Genomic DNA, 21,704 nt, shown 5'->3' on the forward strand with positions numbered 1-21,704 from the left:
CTCCTCCTCCTCCTCCTCCTCCTCCTCCTCCTCCTCCCCCTCATCCTCCTCCCACTCCTCCTCCTCCTCCTTTGAGTCATCATCATCATTGTTCATATTTTTTGGTGATCCGTACGAAGCAAATAAACTATCGACGAACATTGTTTTATCTTTCATTTCCGATTTTGAAGGTTCGATCTTGGTTTTCTTCTCCTGAGGAGCAGCGACAAGTCCGGGAGTTGACGACACAGTTTTCTGCAACGCTGCGAGCGGATCTGTAAACGGTTTGAAAACTTTCTTCAACGTCACCTGAGCGTCCGCCTCTCCGGTGCGAATGGTATTTAACTTGATATCGTTTGATATCTTGACGGATTTTATCGATACTACCGTATTTCTGAGCGATCGCCGACAACGATAAGTTATCCATCTTGTTCAATATAAGTATCGAATCCTTTCCGGTACCTTCCCTCGTTCTTATTACTATCTTTATCGATGACTAAAATCCTATACTTGTCGTGCCAGCACACCGAGCAGTTATGTCTGAAATCTTCGAAAGTGAAATCTGTGTTGACGTGATCGTCGTAGATGTGTCGCAAGTTTGTATTATCCTGTTTGAAAACTACGAACAGGTTAGCGTTATCACGAATCAATTGTTTCGGTATGCGAGAATACGTTTAACACAAGTAGAAACTGTCGACCGAGCTGTGCCTTCCCATACTGAAATCATCCCGCATTTTGTTAGTCACGAGCGACATCATCGAAAATGAAGACCGAGTCCGATGCGGCATCGTTTGGTGGAACAATCTCGGCCGTGTCTGAATAGACGGTGTATCCGAGACCGTCGATTCCGTCGAATATCTGACGCAGTTATTCGTACTTGGGTATGGACGGTGTCTTGGAGTACAGGTACACGTTGCGGAACTTCAATCCGTTCGGATGTTGTAGCAAGCAAGCCACCACGTTTGTTTTACCGCAGTTGGACGGTCCGCAAACGATGCAACGGATACTGTCCGGTAACAGTTCACTGTGTCGTCGTCGTTGTCGTCGGTTTTCATTTTGCTTCTTCCGTTTGTCGAGGTTCCGGACTCGCAGTGACTTTCTTTGCTTGACGAGTCGCATCGTATTCGTTCCCTATTTTATCGGACAGTTATTTTTTTTTTTTACTTCTCCGTATAAATAGTATGGACATTTTTGTCAGAGTATGTCACCGAGAATTTTATCAACTTGCAGCAAAACTAATCGAGGACGTGGACTGTTAAACTCGTTGATAAATTCACTACCGTTCGAACTACACTTGCCGGGCGACTACAGGTACTGCGGACCGGGCACTCGCCTCGCAGAACGATTGAAACGCGGAGATCCGGGTATAAATCCGCTCGACGAAGCTTGCAAGTCCCACGACATCGCTTAGAGTAAGACCAAAGACACCACCGAGAGGAACAAAGCCAATCTCATACTTGCGGACAGAGCTTGGGAACGTGTGAAAGCGTCCGACTCATCGTTGGGTGAAAGAGCGGCAGCATACGCCGTAACGAACGCTGTGAAACTGAAAGCCAAACTCGGAATTGGACTAAACAAGACAGTGCCAGCGAAAAAACCGAAACCTAAGAAGAAGAAGAAGAAAAAGATAGCGTTGAAGAAGACGAAACCGGCGGAGCGGACAATCGCGCGAATCTTGGCTCTCCCAAAGACGGGTGCCGGAGCGTCGAAGAAGAAGATGAAGAAGAAATCGGCGGAGCGAATCTTGGCTATCCCGAAGACGGGTGCCGGAGTCAAGAATCTCCTGACGAGTATCGGTCTGGCCGCGCGAACAATCACACCGGTAGCGAAAATGATCAAGACGGTCATCGAAGGATCTTTGAAGAAGAATATCCACTTCGGTGAAGGATTGTACTTGCGACCGTACCGTGAAGATTACGGACTTTACTAGAGACCTTGCCGTAAGAATTTAAACTGATCCGTGAGCTCCCGTGCCGAGCGATGACGGACGTTGACTTGAGAATCACTGCGACAGGACAATTATGAACGCCAAACGTCCCGAGTGTGGTAGCGTCAATCTGGACCGAAGCGATGGACTCGGTAGACATTGGACAGCGTACCGGATTTCATAGAGCGGTAATGCATTGTACTACGACAGCTTCGATGATCTACAACCACCCGTTGAAATTACGCGATACATTTTACGCTCACGCGGTAGCTCAACGACGACGACGACAATAGGATACAATTATGATAGCGAACAAAATTTCAACTCGAGCGTCTGCGGGAAACGGTGTTTAGAATGGCTCGTACAAACCAGGAATATATAGTATTCGAAACCAAATATGGAGACTAATAAAAGATGACACACGTTCATGTTGACATGGAGGAGCAACGTTTTCGAGTTTGCACTGCCTAGACCTCTCGAGTTGTTCGGACCTAGCGAGATCGGTCTGACGGGTTTTGTAACTTATTATTCCATCCCGAACATCGACAAAACGAACAGACTGCTTTTCTACTCCGAGAGCCGCGACGAGAATTACTCTGGAATTTCGTTCCCGATCGGAGCCTACGAGATCGAGGGTATACAAGAATACTTGCAGAAAGAACTTGGCGGAGCGGAGGCTATCAAACTCAAAGCGAACAACGGTGCGCTTAAAGTAAGCATCAAATCCAAGTACTGCATCGATTTCAGCAGACCCGGCACTTTACGTAAGGTGCTCGAATGCGGAAAGCGTCTCTTGGCACCGGACGAATGGCACGAAGCTGACTATCGCGTCAACATCTCGCCCGTAAACATGATATGCATCGAATGCAGCATCGCCGACGGTGGATACGGGAACGGGGTGCGCGGACATCACACTTATGGGTTTGCTCCCGATATCGAACCAGGATTCAAAATGGTAGAGCAACCGTCGACGATTCATTACTACCCGGTCTTGGGCGATAAGATCCAACGTTTGCTCGTTAATATAGTAGACCAACAAGGAAGAGCGATCAATTTCGGTGGTGAAGAAGTGACAGTTCGACTGCACGTGAGACCGCTAACCTATGGGATTTTTCTCAACTCGGTCTCGGCTCCGCAACTTTCAACCACCATGCAGTGATCGTTGATGTCACGATGACCCCAAGGAACAGTGTTCACGCCGTCCTATAGAATGCAACGTTTATCGTCGAGTCCGGACAGAGTTTTTTTCCTCGTTTCGAACGAGTATAGTTGATGTTTGCGCGCCCCAATCCTACGCATCGAATCGCTCATCCTCGATTCAGGATCCTGCAATACGCTCAGGAAGTTGTCGAAGCTTAGCGATCTTAACGCTCCCGTTGATACACCTTTTGCTCGTTTTTCAGTTTGACCGACGGCGAATCGGTAGGTGTACATTTTCGCTCGCAGCGTGACGAACTCGGCAATAGGTCGACCCGCCGTTTCGTCTTTGAACGTTCCCATCACTTTTTGGTTCTGCATGCTTCGACATTGATGTCCTTCTGGGAAGTCGGAGGTATCGTACATGTGTAGGCCTGACATCATATCATCGTAGACGTTCGGTGTAGTCAACTCGTAAATAAACGAGTCCGTATCCATATAGAGAAGTTGAACTTGGTCGGGATTGTACTTCTTAAGCATGTGATTATAGTGGAATGGATACATGTGCACTTTACTCAGATCTAAGATTGAAAAACCAACTACCATTGGTCTGTCTATGACGACCTGTGTTCTCCGTAAATGGATTGCTACCAACTCTTCGTCCAAAATCGTGCAATCGATGAAATCGACCCGTGAGATGGCTTTCAATATCTGGTTACTGTTTGTACCCAATTTAATATTCTTTCGCTTCAACGGGTTCTCGATAAATTTTCCGTAGCAAGCGTTGCTGCATCGTTTCAGAAGCGTTTGGTGGAACGGATTCGTAGCCTCCCGTCTCAACCGGGCGTTCAGCTCGATGAAGGGTGCCAAGAAAGGAGCCTGACGGAATTTGATGGCCCAGTTGATCCGCAGGAGTTTTAATCTTTGACCGAGCGATTCTTTCAACATTACATAGTGGATGACATAATTAGTTTTGTCTGTAAGGGTTGTTAACAGTTTCGTCGATTTCCCCGCTCCCGATGTTGGTATTTCGTTCCTGCACAAGAACGGAAGGTCCTTGTGCAGGTCGTGGAGGTGTTCTGGATATTCAATATCTACATCCAGTATATACCCGGAAGGAGCGTCGTCGGGATGGTCGATAATAGTTTTCGCCAGAGTTACCAACTCTTCTCCTTCCGGGACCCACCTGTAGTTATCGTGGGGTAGATGCTTGCTCATGGTATGGGCGTACAGTGCGGTCACATCTAAGTATTGTATATAGCTCAGTGGTATTTTAGGATCAAATTGATACGGTATCAAAGGATTGTTTGCGAGAGTTTGCCGTTTTACCACCTGTGTTATCCCGCCTCGGATCGAGCTCATAATCATGAATACCATATCCATATCATTGAAGAGTTGGATTTTCGCTTTAGCTATTTTTAAGAAGGCGTCGAAAGCGAAACCGGGTAGCGTTAAGTAGTTGGCACAGTCCAAACCGTAGTTTTTCATCCCAAAGAGTTGGAACTCCTCGAACACATCGGTGAGGAGGCACAGGTCGAGTCGCAAGTAGAAATCTGAATACTCGCCGAGATTACGGGGATTGAAAGTTTTCCACCCTTGGAGAAACCGTTGGTATTCCTCTTTGGAGGTGTGCGTTTGAGTCAGGGTATTGAAGAAAGCCTCTCGCGGTGGTGGACGCGTCTCGTTCAACTTGGCTGGATTGTCAACGTAATCGTACGGGAACGGAACTTTCCGACAAACCATATCGAACTCATTGTCTGTGCGAGTGAGCTTCCTCGTGCGAACGAAAGATTCGCGCGGGATCGTCTGAACCAGTTTATCCAACGATGCGGGGAGGAAGCGGAGCGAGTCGATGAACTTGATCGAAAACCTGTCACCCGGATGGACCTTCATGCTGATGTAATTTCCCTCCGTGTGTGGTATTATTTCGACGCGATGAGGATACTTGTTCAGAGCCAGCACTACCGTGTGGAAATCATACCTACTACTATTGTGCAGGACGACTCTGACACATTTTTCATGTCGGAAAATAAGATTGCAATTTGAACATAAGGCTTTTCGATAATTTGACCTTGTTTTCCCTCCCGCTCTCATTTGATGGTCATGATCCGCTTCAAATGTGGCTCGATCTTCATGTGACATTCGTATTTTACCCTCTTTGTCATTGTAACTCCCACTGATTCTTCCTACCAGAGTGATTATGCCGTCCACAAATTTGATATGTGCCTCCTCGCCACGGTACAGTTTCGGTTACGACATTTTAAATTCGGGATCGTCCGTGACGAGGAGGTAAGCGTGTGAATTTGAGATGTGTCGCCTATACGCAGACGCTGGATGCTCCGAGTCACCATAAATTTGTTCTGAGTAGGCTTCAGAATCTGCATAAATTACGTAATTATGTTTTATTTCCTTATGGTGATTTTCGAATTTGAGGTATCGCTCGTTTGGAAATGAAGCTAGGAATGCGTCTTTGCTTACTAAAGAGCAAAGAACTGTATGTTGACTCAATTGCTCCATCGAGTTTATGTGCGTAAAGCATTTCTTGCATATGTGGATACGATGTTGATATTTTGTCAACTGGTTACGTACAAGTTGTTCAAAGTTACTGATCCAACAATAATGGTAGCTTAAAGGTACGGGGGTTGAGAGACATAGTAGGTCGGTGTGGTCCTCTCTTTCCGGGTCGGCAACTTTAATTGGGTAAACTGTATACTTTTTCTTGTTGGACGCCAAACTCTTACGGAGCCCAAATACCGAAACCGATACGTTGTTCCTTTTCTCAAATTTGACAATGTCATGTATACTCGTAGGGAATCGAACGTCCGAGAAATCGTAACGATCGAACAGATCCAAATATTTTACCGGACGTTGTTTATCCTTCGCATCCCTTGGGAGGAACTTTCCCAACATTGCGCACCGGAAACAATCGTCTGATTCACCGTTATTTACATTGACAACATGTTTCGTTGAAAATGGCACCTTAACGTGCGTTCCTCCTCGATGTAACGCGTAATAGCGGTTGACACGTAGCTCCATACCCTGTATCTTCTTCAGGACCCACCCGGATCCGTTCATGTGAAAATCGAATGACTCTTTCTTGATCTTGGCCCTGAACTTTTCATAATACTCGTCCAGATCCGTTGACGCGAAAATAGCTTCGTCTTTAGTCTTAAACTTTTTCAACTGCATTCCTTCCTTGTTCTTATCGTCAGCTTGCTCATATTCAGCGTAAACTAGTATATTTACCTTCAATGCCTCGTCGGTGAGTTCTTCTTTAATTTTTCCAATCACGAGGTCTTTAGCTGATAGTAAGTAGTCATCGATGATGAGAATCTCTGGTTGGAGGTTCGTGATGAAAAATGTTTTCAACCTACTTTGACAAGCAGTCTCGACTTGCACTATCGGTACTTTCGTCTCAAACAAATATAACTTGCAGATTCTTCATGTTTTTCTCTTTTCTCGTATAATATTTTGCATGTGTCACAATATTTCTGATTCTCATCTTCGTTGTCATGGGCAGGTGATGAGGCGTCTTTTATGGTGGACATCTTTCCAATGTGTTCGGGAGATTGCTAATGATTCTCTCCCTCCGTATAAAACTCATCACAAAGATCACAATGGATGAGCGCGTTGTGCTCCTTTTTAATATGCGTTTCATCGTTGATACCCTCCTCCTTTTTAATTTGTTCCGCGCATTTGTTTGTTGCTTTTCACCTTGTTTATAAAATCCATCACAAATATCACATTGGATGAAAGTTTCAACAATCTGTTGTGCTTGTTCTTGGGCAGCCATGATAAAGATACTACTTTCAGCTCTAAGTTTTCCGAGTCGGTAAGAAAAGGTAATTTACACTATCTTTACGTCGTAAGATTCAGTTCACTGAAAATATTTCAGAGCGAACAACTGAATATTATTATAAGCTCAAGGTTTTCTGATTTCATCAAAACAGAAAATCGACAATTTATTTACGTTTGTAAGATTGTGTTCACTGAAAAGATTTCAGAGTAAACAACTGAAAACTATTATAAGCTCGAAGTTTTATACTATTATAAGCTCGAGGTTTTCTGATTTCGTCAGAACAGAAAATCAACACTATTTTCTCGTTTATAAGATTCTATTCGTTGAAAAGATTTCAGAGTGAACAAGTGAATACTATTATAAGCTCGAGGGTTTCTAATGAGGGTTTCTCAAACTGAGACTGACGAGATTTCTACTCGGAGGCAAATAAATAGTTTCCATACCGAGCGGAAAGAAACTGTAGAGTCATAATTTTCCTCAAAGTAAATATAGTAGTAACATAAAACTACGCTTTCATGTAAGTGGGGAAAAATTATCAAGTCGAGTCGGGGAACGTATAAATAGTGTCGAGGAAGTGTGATCGATCAACAAGAACTCGTCAAAACAAGAACTCGTCAAAACAAGAACTCGTCAAGTATGGACGCTCCAACCCTCAAATCGCAATCGGTCCGAGCGATGAACACCTTGGACACGGTTTATGAGGCTCTCTCTTACAAGATTCCAGGAATGCGAGCAGAGCTATTGAAAAAGTTTGCCCGACTCCTTTTTCCTGACAAGTTGTTTCACCATCTTAAGCTCAGCTCAATAGACACTTCCGATCCCGTCGGTTGTTATGGGTTACTTGAGATAACGGAAAGATTTTGCAGTCTCCTAGAACGTGTCGCAGACGAGCACGAAATAATGTACTTCCTAAAGCAGGGGTACAAGAAAATAGACGAACGGGACTGGAAGATATGCAGACTTTTGAGTGCGATTCGCATAGCATTGTTCATCAGAGAGAGGAGAGCGGCTCTCGGAAAAAGACCTAATCCTTCCACTCTCCAGAAGTCCGGGACGCTCTATGACCGTCGAAAACTTCCAAAACTTACTCCTCAAGAATGAGGAATCTTGGTCTCTCGTAACATGTTCTATTATAGTCATTCTGACAAGCAAAAGTGAATTCTCGAACAACTTAGAGCGCGCACTGAACAAAATGTTTCCTAAATACAAGGCGGAGCCGTCTTAGACCAAGTAAACTGGATACTTAAAAAGTATCGACAAGAAACGGAGGTTTGAACTAAGACAACGGAGTTACCTTGGATCAAGAAATAGCGTTTTCTCAATCCAACGATCCACGTCCCCTTAAAAGAAGAAAGCGTTTACTTAAAAAAAGGAAACATTCCATGCCGTGAAAATATTTCCTAAATTTAAGAAATTATCGTTGGTTTGAAGTGAGTATCCGTCGTATTGATCTAGGTAAACTGTTTACTTAGAAATAGGAAACATTTGCGTAACTCCCACGTGCATTTACTGGCTTCAAGTTAATGGTTTGTTTAAAATTAGTAAACGGCGTGTTGGACGGGCATGCGCGTTTATTGTATTGAAACCAACTGTTGTCTTAAAATTAGTAAACGGGGACGCCCGGCATGAATGGATGTTGCCTAACTCTCAGGCGTGTTTACTTATTTCTAGCCAATTGTTGTTTTAAATTTAGTAAATAGTCACTGCAGGTATGCACACTGCACCCATATCATATGTATTATTATTGATCAATAATAGCAAAAAATGGTTTAATTTATCGAATTTTTGATGAAAAAAATTTTCAATTGTATATCTGCAAGTATCGAAGACTCGACATGGCAAGTACCGACTTGCAAATTTCGGCCTACCTATCGGGATTTGAACCTGGGACCTACAGTTTACGAACCTAACACCCTACCTACTTAGCCATCGAGGCTTATGTCTACGTCGGCCGAATTTACACTATGTAAGTCATTGACTTAGGCTCTCACCATTATTGTGATAGTGAATATGCGTGAGACCTGATGGGTTAAGATTTTTTGAACCCGAAAAGATGAATTTGGAGCATAAAAGAAATACGCGTGTTACTGTTGTCACTTGTTTTACGTTTATTTTTGTTTCTTTCCCATTTTATATTAATTTTTAATCTCTTTAAAAAGAATTTAAAGCAATGCGCCTTTTTTAAAATTTTCTCTCTTAATTTTTTCTTGAAGAATCGCTGACTTTAAAAAAATAAGAATAAAGAATGAAACTCTTCGAAAATGTTTGTAACACAATAACTTTTTATTTTTGATGACTGAGATTGTTACATTTTGTAAATATTACTAGTTCTATTCAATTCGATTACAATATTCAAGACTATTCTGGACCATTTATTAGACTTTTCTATTTCAATTAGAATATTAATAGTTCTATTCAATAGTTCTAATTAATTCACATCGGGCGGAAAAGGATGAATGTGAGCACTATAAAAGAAACATTAATAGTTCTAATTCCTTACTTTAAAAAATAAGATTTGAAAAATAAGCTTTGAGATTTTCTGGATTAAGGCATCTTTTTCCGTGGACAGTCACAATTTATTCATAAAAAAAGTTCAATCTTCGATTACTCTTATATTTTACTCAGTTTACATAATCACACGCGTGACGTTCTAATATTTTATTGTATAGCTGCACTTCATTTTCGTTACACTCTCTAAAGTTGATAGGAAGGTGGTAAAGAAGTGCTGGATCCACCCTATTTTGCAGGGAAACAAGGTAAAAAGGGTCAAATGCTTCAATTACGGTAAAAAATGTTGAGCTCTTATGAGTATCCGTACAAGACTGTGGAGGGAGGGGGGCGGAAAGATCGGTCCCGACAGGCCCTTCGACCCAAAATTTCCCCGGACACAAATGAATCAAAGTTTTAAATATCAACAATTTTGCACTCGCAAATTCCTTTCGAAAATACAGAAAAAACTGTATTTTGTTTTCGATCCACTCCATCGTTGCGTTCATAAATCAAAGGGACCCGGAAAATCGATATTGAACAGTGTAAACACTACGTAGCAGCAGAGTTATTCGATTATCTTCATCTGTCAACTTGGTGGGTGACATGCTGAAAAGTATGATTCTCTCCACATTTTTTAATTTCTTCCTCGGCCCTTAGCATAAGCATGCATTTTATTTGACCCTTCACACAAAAAAAGCTCCGGCCGTGGAGGCCATAAGCAGCGGACCTGGAGCACGGACTGGATGGGCTATATGGCACTACCGTTCGCCTACGCGCCTGACGGCCGGATTGCTACGTGCGGGGACGATGCGGAGTCCTACGGACATGAAAACCGTAAGTCGCGGCCTCGAGCGGCATAGGCAGCTTGCGCTCTAGGCGCTACTTACGGGCTGGACGGCCGGAGCTCTGCGCGCCGCCGCTGTCCGCGACGTGGTGGATTTTTTCGGAACTACAGCTGAAAATTCACCATTAAAGTACATACTTAGAAAAGAAAAACTTTCCAGCAAAGTTTTAAACATTGAGTGAATTATCTTGTGTCAATTTCTGAACAAGATTTTTTTTCTTTCCTTCTTTTTAAAATAGGTATATATTTCTTTGTTGATAGTTCATAACAATTTAGTTTCAGGAAAGTGATGGATAATTCAATGTCTAAGAAAGAAAAAGAGCATATGAACGTTAGCTTGTTGATCATGTTTCAGATATCAAGAGAGATTTGAACTCCTAGGCTGATAGTTCAGCAAGTCAATTTGAGAAAAGAGATGAATCTTAGAGAAGAGATGATGCTTATTGAGAAAGAAAATCAGCATATGAATGTTAGCTTATTCATCGTGTAGAGATATCAAGAGAAATTTTCAAAAACCTAACTTTAATGTTGCAAGCCTTCGTAGAAATAAATAAAGCACTGGGGAAGCACTGGAAGGAACAAATGTAGATAGATCAAAAATTCATGCTACCTATTTTAAATGTAGAACAGACTGTCCAAGGTATGATAAATTGCTAAAACTCATTGCAGCGAAAAATGTAAATTGAAAAATCATTTTTATCACTTGGCAGCCCGTTCTCAATAAATGTAATTACTTTCACTCAATGAGAATTCAGCATTTGTCAAAAACAAAACCTGGTTCATCCCTCAATAAAAAATACGAATGCAAAGTAGGAAATCACCCAAATGATTAACAAAGGAAAAGCACAGGCGTAGGTCTAGGTACTTACAGATTTTTACTCCTTACGACTAGAAAAGCTTCAGAATCTTGAAAATGAGGTTGAGAATATTTCAAAGTGTAAATTCAGAAGTAAAAGTTGACAAAACTTCAAGATATAACTCTCCGCAATAACTACCGGATACAATTTCCACAAAATATTAGCGAAGAAATATACCACCGAAAATTGTCACACTTGTTAAAATTGTAGATCTTCCCTTCAGCAAACTGAAGCGCGATTCACACAAAATTTTACCACTATTACAGTACACTGAGCTCCCTAGAATTGGGATATGGAATCAGAGAGATATTCACAGCAACAATGTTTGCACTGGCTCTTATCGGATAATCAACGCAGGCAAGATTGGCTTATAGCTTCCGCTGGCGGACAGCTATTTTGGCAACAGAGAAGGGAGGTGTTGGATGTCGGAGAGTGAAATACTACCTACTCTCAATTGAAAACATTTAAGTATAAGCCAGAGATTAGATTGAAATGGAATAAAAAATCAACCCAATCTTATGAGCAAGCAAAGGTGGCACAATGAAGTTGCAATCGGTAAATAGACATTCTTGTGACTACATTATCAGTATTTTAGTGTGGCGGTAATTTACTCTGTGGGAAGATGCGTGGCAGGTAATTGATTGCTTTTCTTGGATTTAAGTTCTTTCCCTTAGTAGGGGGAAAATAAGTGAATTGCAAACGAACTTACAGGAGGAGAGGATATGAGCTCAGTGTGTAGGTAAAACTGACAATTTTCACTTAACTCTCGTCGCATTTCCGAAAGTATTTGACAAGCGTTATCACACAGAACTTAAGAATCAATCGTGCACCGCACAGAATCAAGAAAATATATCGAAAACCTCCAAAATTAAACGAAAAACGAACACACGTAATGAGCAATGACCAACAATGACAAGCAATTTACTAGATTCTAACCTCAATAAACAACGCTGAGTGGTGGCTGCGATCGCTCCCGAAAATGTTCAAGGCTGGCGGCAACTTTAAATTCACGCACTGAATAACATTGACGTAAAATATTGTAATTTTCTGCGAATATACACGTAGCCGTCTCAATTTTAATCTGATGGTGACGCCATTTTCCGAAAACTGAATCTCACCTCACTGCCAACGGCCGTGGAAGCGGTTGGCTCCGATCCTGAAACCCGTAACTTACGCTCGGCTCCTAACCGGTCTTACGGCCATGAAGGCCGCGCGGGGTCCACGGGACACCGGCCGCTGGGTCCAGTACTAGCTGGCGCACAGCGCGTTAACGCCGGGATCACCAGTGTCCAGAGCAACCGGGTCACAGGGCCGTAGTTTTTTTTTTGAGTGTTTTTAATTCTATCTGCGAGGGATCTTTCATTCATCGGGACAGGAAAAGTAAGGAAGAAAATAAGTAAAAAAAATTGCGATTTTTTAGTGTGAGGAAATACATTGTCCGATGAAACTGAACTGAGGCAATGCAAAAAACTCCCGGCTTCAATCTACTTAAGTATTTAACAGTGGCGTGGCATGAATTGCGATTTATCGATTGTCATGCCATTTACACCTATGGTAAAGAATCGATTATTAAGGTGTTCGCTGCGAACACCCTGTTTATCGATCCGTTTCCATAGGTTTAAATGGCATTACAATCGATGTATCGCAAAGCACGCCTCGCCACTGGTATTTAAGTCCTCTTTATGAGGCCCCCTTCATTTAAAAATAAAAATTAAAACTTCAAATACACAGTGCCGATCTATTTAAAACAACGCAAATATTTCCTCTTCCTCTCCTTCTTTACCTCTTTATTTATTTAATTTTTTGTCGACGCAGAGCATATGAGTGATTTCTCAAAGGACACATTAAATAAATTTCTCCCTAAAGAACAATTATTTTGTAGACAAATATAATGGGCATCTTGATTTTTTAACTTCCGTCTCCTTTTATTCCGTCATAAATGGTGTTGGTTTAAGCAGATGCTAACGGCATCTGGCAGCAATTGCATGTATCATTCTCATAGGAGGCGTCACCATCCGGTTCACTAATTTTAAGGAAACTGGTTTCTTCTTCGAAGCAAAATGTTATATTGAAAGTAGGCAACCGCACATGTCCCATGCCGCATCCGTTCCCCGCGGAAGGGACTCACTCCGTTTACCACTTTTAAGGTAACTGGTTTCTTCTTCTGACGTACCGTGTTTTCTTTCATCAAACAAGCTGTTGGGTTATTAAAAGGCAACAGCGTCCGGCTTATTGCATCCTCCCCCGCTGAGGGCGTTCGCCCCGTTTACTAATTCTAAGGAAACCGTTTTCTTCTTTCGACACAACGTGTTTTCTTCTACCAAGCAAGCTGTTGGGTTAAAAGAAGGCAACAGCGTCTGGCTTATTGCATCCTCCCCCGCTGAGGGCGTTCGCCCCGTTTACTAATTCTGAGGAAACCGTTTTCTTCTTTCGACACAACGTGTTTTCTTCTACCAAGCAAGCTGTTGGGTTAAAAGAAGGCAACAGCGTCTGGCTTATTGCATCCTCCCCCGCTGAGGGCGTTCGCCCCGTTTACTAATTTTGAGGAAACCGGTTTCTTCTTTAAACGCAACGTGTTTCACTGTACCAAGCAAACTGTTGAATTGTAAAAAATCAACGGGCGTATTGCTAATTGCATCTGGTCGCCTCGAAAGGAGTTAGCCCCGTTTGCTAATTTTGAGGAAACCGGTTTCTTCTTTCGACACAACGTATTTTCTTCTACCAAGCATGCTGTTGACTTAAAAAGAGGCAACGGCCGGACTCAGAAGGCGTTCACCCCGTTTACTAATTTTAAAGAAACTGGTTTCTTCATTCAAGCAAAAGTTGGCTTATTTTAAAACAACGTTTATTTTATTTAAGAAAACACGATTCGCTTGTCTCAAGCGAATCATGTTGTCTTACATGAAGAAAACCGTTGGTTTCTTCCAAGTCAAACCCGTTTTGAAATAAGTAAAAAATCCAAGTAGACGCGTTTACTTAAATTCAGTAAATCTTTTTTTTCCGTGCGCCAAAATTATTCAGAACGCTGTCTCTGCGCCCGATGTATATCCAACGGGTGATACTGGGATGTATCAGCATGGATTATTTTAACTTGTGTGGCTTTCTTTTCTTTAAATGATTTTCTATTTATTGTACCAAATTGTAGAATAATAAAAATTGTTGATTCATCAAACTGAACATTGCAATATCCAATCCCAGTTGCTCATCCCAAAACACAAGGTTCCGATACGCATCTCCAAGCGCACACTACTAAAAATTGAAATTCCCGAATCAGACCCTACTCTCCAGTCTCCGATACCAGACCCATCCTGGAGGATATGGTCTATCGATGAGAAAATTTTACAAGTCCGTAATCTCGAAAACAAAAACTCGTATCAAAATTCGGTCCGTACAGTTTTCCGATCTTCGATAGTGTAAAAGAATCGCATCGGTCCGCGGCGATTGGAGGAGGAGGGTAATTTTCCGAAAAATTTTTAATTTCCCGAATCAGACCCTACTCTCCAGTCTCCGATACCAGACTCATACTGGAGGAGACGGTCTATCGAAGCCGAAAATTTTCACAAGTCCAAAAATCCGATTTTTTGCACAATCTGACAACATTGTATATAAAATTTAACTAATTTCTTGCACCATCTGGCAACACTGTAAAATTCGATGTTGCAAAATTTCACCCATAAATAAATCATTTATTTATGTGCACCGTCCGGCAACGCTGTTGCATAACCGCCATCTTGAAGAATACACCATCGCATAACCCGCAGATTGAAGGGGCCATATTACACCAGTGCATAACCCGCAGATTGAAGGGGCAACAAATCATACTTCTTTTTTACAGCGTTACCATATTGAACAATACCCGCCATACAACACTGTAATTTAATTCGTATTTTTCTGCACCATCGTGCAACGCTGTTGGACATTTTACTGTGCTAGGATCGGCATTTTCACCCTACTTAAGAAAACCCTCAAAGTGTCAAATCTTGACCTCGGTGAGGTAAAAAGTTGAAGGAGGTTGAAGGGATTCATAAATCACCCTGGCTGTATTCTGGCTTTCTGCCGTTGTCGCTTCAAACGGTTTACCCTCAAAGTAGACTTTTACTGATCATCAGTTAAATTAGAGCACGCTAAATTAACAAAAAAGATTCCGCTAGAATAGCTGACGTAAAATGAATGCTAAATAAATCGCGCACCCACATAAAAAGCAAAATACTTTCGTCTGTTAGTTTTTTTCTAATTGGACATTGATATTACTATTTTGGTCCACATGATATTGTGATACTCCCCGCTGCCGCGAGGGAGGAGAGGGTGACGGCGCACATGCGCGGTGCTGAGCGGCGATCGGGAGGGGGCCGCTAGAGCTCACGGGCAACCAGCGAGGGACCGCACTGTAGTCTGATAGTCCGGTGCCGACCTCCCGCCGCGAAGGACGGATTGATAGTTGATTTGATATTTGAGATTTTGTTTGGATGCTTTTTTGTTTTATCTGTACGAAGCGAAATCCCTTCTTCTCTTTGTTGTCCCCATTATTTCATATAGGCAACCCTCGCTCAAATCCTCGAAGGCGAAGCTACAAGCGGCGCTGAAAAGTGCCGGTGCGGAGCGGTCGGGTTTTGAGTGAGAATTTGACGGATCAATTGGACTACATTTTGCAATTTGGAGCTATAAATTATAGCCCGGTTTAAAAACTACGTATGTGCCATTAGTTTCCCTATGCACATACGTGTTTTTCCAGAAGAGCCAGATTTTATAGTTCCAAATTGCAAAATGCAGTCCAATTCATCCACGATTGTCGCGAGACGTCGCAGGTGAAGTGACCCGTCGCCCCAATATAAAAGTGGGATTCCAATTTCGACCCCGCCTTTCTTGCGCCCCAACAATGTCATATTTTTGGGAGCCTGCAATTGGGATTGGAAGGCAGTTCTCCTCTCAGCGGAGCCTCTTAACCCTAGAGAGCACGTTGTCAGGAGGCAGATACGGGAATTTCCATCATATATGATGGATAGGTAACTTAATAACCGCGGACCGAACAGATTGGGCAAATGGGGCTCTTCATTGAAACCCACCTAAAAAAAGGTAATTCATTTGTTTTTCTACTTAGCTGTTTCTTCATCGACATGGTTTCTTATGCTTGGGAAAGAAAATAATAATTCGTGTCAAACACTTACTACTCCCTCCCGATGAGCGGCCCTTGGAAATGTTCGGTAAAACGCATTTCAAAATCGCGAAAAAGGGCTCCGTGTGCTCCAGTCTCCGAGTACACCACTTTTTTTTTTTTTCGAAAGTGAAATGTTTAAGAATTTTTTAGCGGAGAGCTTGGTTTGATACGGCAATTCACTTGAGCGTGGGGAATGATTGAAAACCCTGGTAAAAATGGCAAGTGCTCAGATCAGTAGCACTTGCCTTTGGAACAGACCTAAGCACTGATGTCAGTGCTGCCGGGCGCTGATCTGCTACCTCAGTGTTAGGTCTGTTCCAAAGGCAAGTGCCTCTGATGTAAGTGGCACTGACCTAAGTGTCTCAGACGTAAGCGGAGTGGAAACTCCCAGAAATACTGTACAGGCAAAAATTTCGTTAATTACCGATCTGCCAGGTACGTTAAGTCACTATTTGACGATCAGGGAGGGCTGCTGTGAGTTTTCAATCCCAAGCAAGTATCACAATCTTCAGGGGACATCGCTCGTTCCCATGCGGTCTCCAATCTAAGTACTAACTACGCCCGACGTAACTTAACTTCGGTGATCATCCTAGCGATTGAACCACTACACTACCTGCGCGTGTACGTGTTAGGGGCGTAATTTTACCATTTCAGGGCCCCCATTGGGGTAATTTTGCCAGCAAATGATGATTTTGTCTTTGAATGTGAATCCGATACTTAATTTTTCTATTATTCTTTTTTAATCAATCAACATGTAAATGAAGTTTTGTAAGTTACGTTTCTTTGAAAAAAAAAATGGATCGCACTAAAATTCAAAATTAAAGCTAATGATGCAAAAAAAATAATGAAAGTTGAAATTATACAAAAAATATAAATTAGCAGATACAAAAATTGAAAGTAAAGGAGTAAAAAAGTTAGAAAAGAATTGAAAATAAAGTAGGAAAATTTTAAAAAAAATTGAGACTGAAACATTTTAAAAACAGTTAAAACTGAGAAAAATTAAAACCAAATTTAAAACTATTTTTTTTTATAAAAAAATAATAATGCTTAAATAAATATATCTAAATACATATTTTAGCGGTGATAATATTTTTATCGATCTCATTTTTTGTTGTGTTTTAATTATTTAAGTGCCATCTTAAACGAAGAGGGTAAAACAAATTATTCAAGAGTGTGGCTACTTAAACTAGTTTTCCTTCCCTCTTAGAAAATCCCACCTTCTACAAAATATGCCTCTCTGAAAGATAAAGTTTGTGGTCCCCGTGTCCCGAGGAAATATTCCCCCACGAAAATGAAATAGGGTGGGGGAAGGGGGAGCCATCTCTACTTTTTGGGAGTGAGTGCGGTTCGATTAAGATTGATGTCAGAGACTTACCCTCTGAACCAAGTCCTGACCTCAGTCCCGCTTACCTCAGAGACATCTCTGCACTTAGGTAAGTCTTTCTCCCGACGTCAGTGCCTCTTACCTCAGTGCTGACTTCTTGGGTAAGTGCTTTAACACTTACGTCAGAGAAAACTGAACTGACCTCAGAGCAAATTGCACTGACCTCAGTGGAAAATTCACTGACCTAACACTTGCCATTTTTACCAGGGAAGAGGATGAAAAAAATGTTTCAACCTCTGCCAATCGCTGAAAAATTGTCCGATTTACATCCGGTTTGGACAGTGTGGCTTGTTTTTTCTGTAGAATTGATTTCTGAAATAAAAAAAACAGGGGTGCCATTTGAAAATTTCGATTTACGGGGGGGGGGGGGGAGGTACGGTATCCCCCACCCCGCGCCTCTCCTGCGGTTTGGAAATATAAGAAATACGCCAAAAGGTGTACCCCTCGATGTAAACGAACACATCTTTTACCGTTTTCTGAAATTCCGACGCGTTCATCAAATACTCCAGGTGGCTCCTTTTTCGCGAGACACCCTGTATACTTATGCTTTATGTGCGCTACTTATATACTCTGTATACACTCTACTGTACACTATATATAAATACACAAATAGTACACTTTCTTCACAAGAAATAAGTACTCTTGCCAGTTAAAAGTAGGAAGATTCTTACCGTCTGTCCGTCCTTTTAAATAGCTTCCCCATTTCAATGAAGTATGGCATTGAGTAGCTGACCACGAGTTCGTTTTCATTGATGCTTGCCTCCAAGAACGTAGACAAGAGCTCCAACCAGTTGAGCTGCGGAACGAGCTGCTGCAATTCTCTGACGGTAAGTTTCGTGTACTGCGAACTGGAATCATGACGATCAACTTCCGCTAGAGACACCTAAAATTTGGACGCAGCACCGGTTAAATGGTTAAGTTGGGGGTCCTAAAAGTAGGTATACTACCCAATTGCCGACACCCTAGAGAAAATTTGCCACCAAAAGATTCTTCAAAAATCATCGACCCATCTTACCAGGAATTTGGAAGTATTCTGAAAGCTTTCTAAAGGCGTAGAGCTCTAATAAAAGTTAATTTATGAGACAAATTTAAGTTTTTAGCGTCACTCTTTATGATCGAAGTACTGAGGCCTTTTCCACACGAGCGCGATTTGAAGAACTTCGGGCGAACTTGTTCCAAGAACTTAATATATTTCGGTTAATTAACTCTTTCCGCGAACCAGTTGGTTGAAGTTAATCGCCCGTTAGGTAAGTTCTGCGAACTGCGCTTGCAAGGACAAAGGCAGCCAGGAAGAGGTAAAAATGGATGTATTTCTATCAAACGGAACTAAGCGCCAATTTGAGTTCCTTTTGAGGAATTTAGAATGCCGGATAGCGCGTTCTGTCAAACGGACCTAAGCGCCATGGAAAAGCATTGCGAGTATAGGACGGGATAATAGCCGGACGCCCGATTCCGCCGCCAATTCCAAGCCCCCCTCTACCTTCCTCCTCCGATGGCGCTTTGGTCCGTTTGATAGACATACGTCCAAATGTCGATGATCGTCACAATATTCGCTGACGCAGCCTCACTCCGTCATTTTAAACCAACTTATTTCATTTTAACACACCAGAATGTTAGGTAAATGAGAAATTTCACTCACTGATTTACCTATCTGCCTCCTTCCTACTTTATTTTCTCACTCGATCCGTGGTTATAAGTTAAGTTAAAGATGGGAAACGAGCCCAATTGTAATAAATATTTCTCTCTTGAATGAAAATGCACATTGCACATCCCTTCAAATCCTCCAGTTTATGACCCGTCCCTTAACTTTTTGCAGTCAGTCTACCATATTAGTGATATTTGAAATTGACGACCAAAATTTCATAGGAAAGGACACCTCGCCTGACACTAGTTGCAAATTTAAAATGTCTTTAATCGTTGAATCACAGCTGCCTTTTTTCATTTCAGGAATTTTAAGGGGTATTCCGCGGTCAAACCGTGGCAAACTTTTTGTATGTTGGGTGTTGTTTAGGACGATCCCTAGCGAAAATATTACCTTACGGTGAGCTAACCATCACCTTGCGGCAAGGTATCGGCCTTGCCACCCTCTTCGAGCCCTCGCCGGGTCAGTTCGTGGAACTTAACGACTGGGAATAATTATGCATGGCAACGTTGGAGACGAAAATCAAAACCCAACACGGGGTATTTCCCGATGCTGTGTCGCCTTTTTCGCGCCCTGCGTCTGGATTTGGGTCTACAGTGTTGTCATACGGTTTTATTCCCAGTCGTCGAGTTCCTTGAACTGGTTCGGCGAGGGCTCGGATAGGGCTTGGAGAGGATGGTAAGGCCGATACCTTGCCGCAAGGTGATGGTTAGCTCGCCGCAAGGTAATATTTACGCTAGGGGACCCAATGATGGTACTCTAATTGAGAAAGTCTGTTACGCAATTTGTTCCGAGTTAGCCCTCTTCCTTCCGTACTTTTCCTGGACAACGAGAAATTTTACCAAATTTCTAAGAAAAAATAAGGATTTTTCGAGTTTTATACGAAGGCGGCTGCGCTGAGGGAAATAACGATAAGAAAAAGTTGTGTTGAAAATTTAAGTCCCAACAACTTTAAGCCTCTGCGTTTGTGTCGTATTTGCCATGGCCACCAATTTATTGTCTAATAACGTGAATTTTTTGTAATTTTCGAGTTCAGCGTCAGTCCAGGCGATGAAAAAAATTGGGAAAAAATCATGCGTTTTTTTTAGACCATTTCACCATTTTCGTACTATTTCCATTGCTGGGAAAAAATATTTCCAAAAACGCTCCAGCCTAGTAATGACACACTGGAAAATTCAAAATGAAGGCACAATCTAGTGGTACCAGAATTACGTGAAATTGTTTCATTTGGAATAAGAGTGATTTCATGGGGGCGAAGTAGGGGCGAGGATACTCATATTTCTAAAAAAAAGCTTAAGAGGTGCGCAATTTCTGATACAGAGATTATGAACTGGCATCACTTGATTTAGAATAGTGACGGGTTTTACAGTGTTTCGAACCTGTTTAATTTACTTTCCATTCTTCTCCCCCACCCCATCTCTCCCCCCTCTCTCCCCCTCCCTCTCTCCACCGCTCGTTTGATGTGAATGCTTAACGTGTTTATTATGATAATTTAGCCCCATCCCCGTTTCAAGTTTTCCTGCCGCCGCACCGCCCAACTTACGAGAGAATTCTACGTTTGTAAGATTAGGTATAGATTTTAAGCCTGTCTTGTAAGAATTCGAGACCAAAAATATCCCAGATAACAATTTCAACGTTGACAACAACGTAGAATTTAACGTTTCCCATGAAACCTTTCACGTGGAATGCAACGTATACCGGAACGTGTAATTCTACGTGGGCGTCCATGTATTAAGTACTGGTTCCGGAACGTTCCCGCGTAAACGTTGTTGTGTCAACATAGCGGGGACGTTGCAGCGGGAACGTTCCCAAGACGGGGACAGCATAATAATGAATTTGCAGGTGTCTGAAAGTTGATGAATTTCGTGTTTAAGTGGAAACTACAGAGTGAACGGATCACGAGGATACCCTTGCTTCATGAATTTAACAATTATAGGAGAAGACATGACAAAATTATATAATCTGCTAGAATACGTGTGTTTAAATGGGAAATGCCAGCAGATGACGTCACTAGGTGGTACATTTTCTCACTTTTAAATCCAGTTAAAATAGTATTTCCCATATCAGAAAAAAATTATGAAAACTTCTATGAAATCAGCTCGTTAAGCACTTTTAGATGAAGTAATAAAACATTTGCATGCAAATTCTCCATTATGGATCAGTTTCTGCTTGTTCTGGAATAATACTTATTAAGAAAATGAATAAATTTATCGACGGCTAAATGAATAAAAAAAGAAAAGAACTTAGTGTTAGCACACGATTAAACATGATCGTTTAGTAAGTTATTCTTCATACTTAAGGGACTTACGTTTGCAAGATTGATTTCGAAGTTGAGCATTTCAAGGAGTTCAGCTGAGACAGTTGAGACGTTGGCCCCGAGTAAGACGGCTACTTCGGACATGTAGCGATGGTAAGCCGTCAGTGCCGCTTTACTACTCTCCTTCAAGAAGTAATCTCGGCTTGGCAATCCAAAAATTATTTGGTCTAGCT

The 21,704-nt window shown here is 41.9% G+C and overlaps 1 protein-coding gene across 3 annotated transcripts in view; it reads right to left on the reverse strand.

Annotated features, from left to right (window-relative positions):
• Nep1 (M13 family metallopeptidase neprilysin 1) overlaps positions 1 to 21,704 on the reverse strand; it is a 150,480-nt gene that overhangs the window by 43,462 nt on the left and 85,314 nt on the right. For all 3 annotated transcript variants that reach the window (XM_019052753.2, XM_072296341.1, XM_072296342.1), the window contains 2 exons: positions 21,523 to 21,702; positions 18,244 to 18,455 (listed from right to left, as the gene is read on the reverse strand). In XM_019052753.2, coding sequence (XP_018908298.2) covers positions 18,244 to 18,455; positions 21,523 to 21,702 — 392 coding nt within the window. The remainder of the gene's footprint in view (positions 1 to 18,243; positions 18,456 to 21,522; positions 21,703 to 21,704) is intronic.

Source organism: Bemisia tabaci, chromosome 2, assembly GCF_918797505.1.
Source record: "Bemisia tabaci chromosome 2, PGI_BMITA_v3".
NCBI lineage: Eukaryota > Metazoa > Arthropoda > Insecta > Hemiptera > Aleyrodidae > Bemisia > Bemisia tabaci.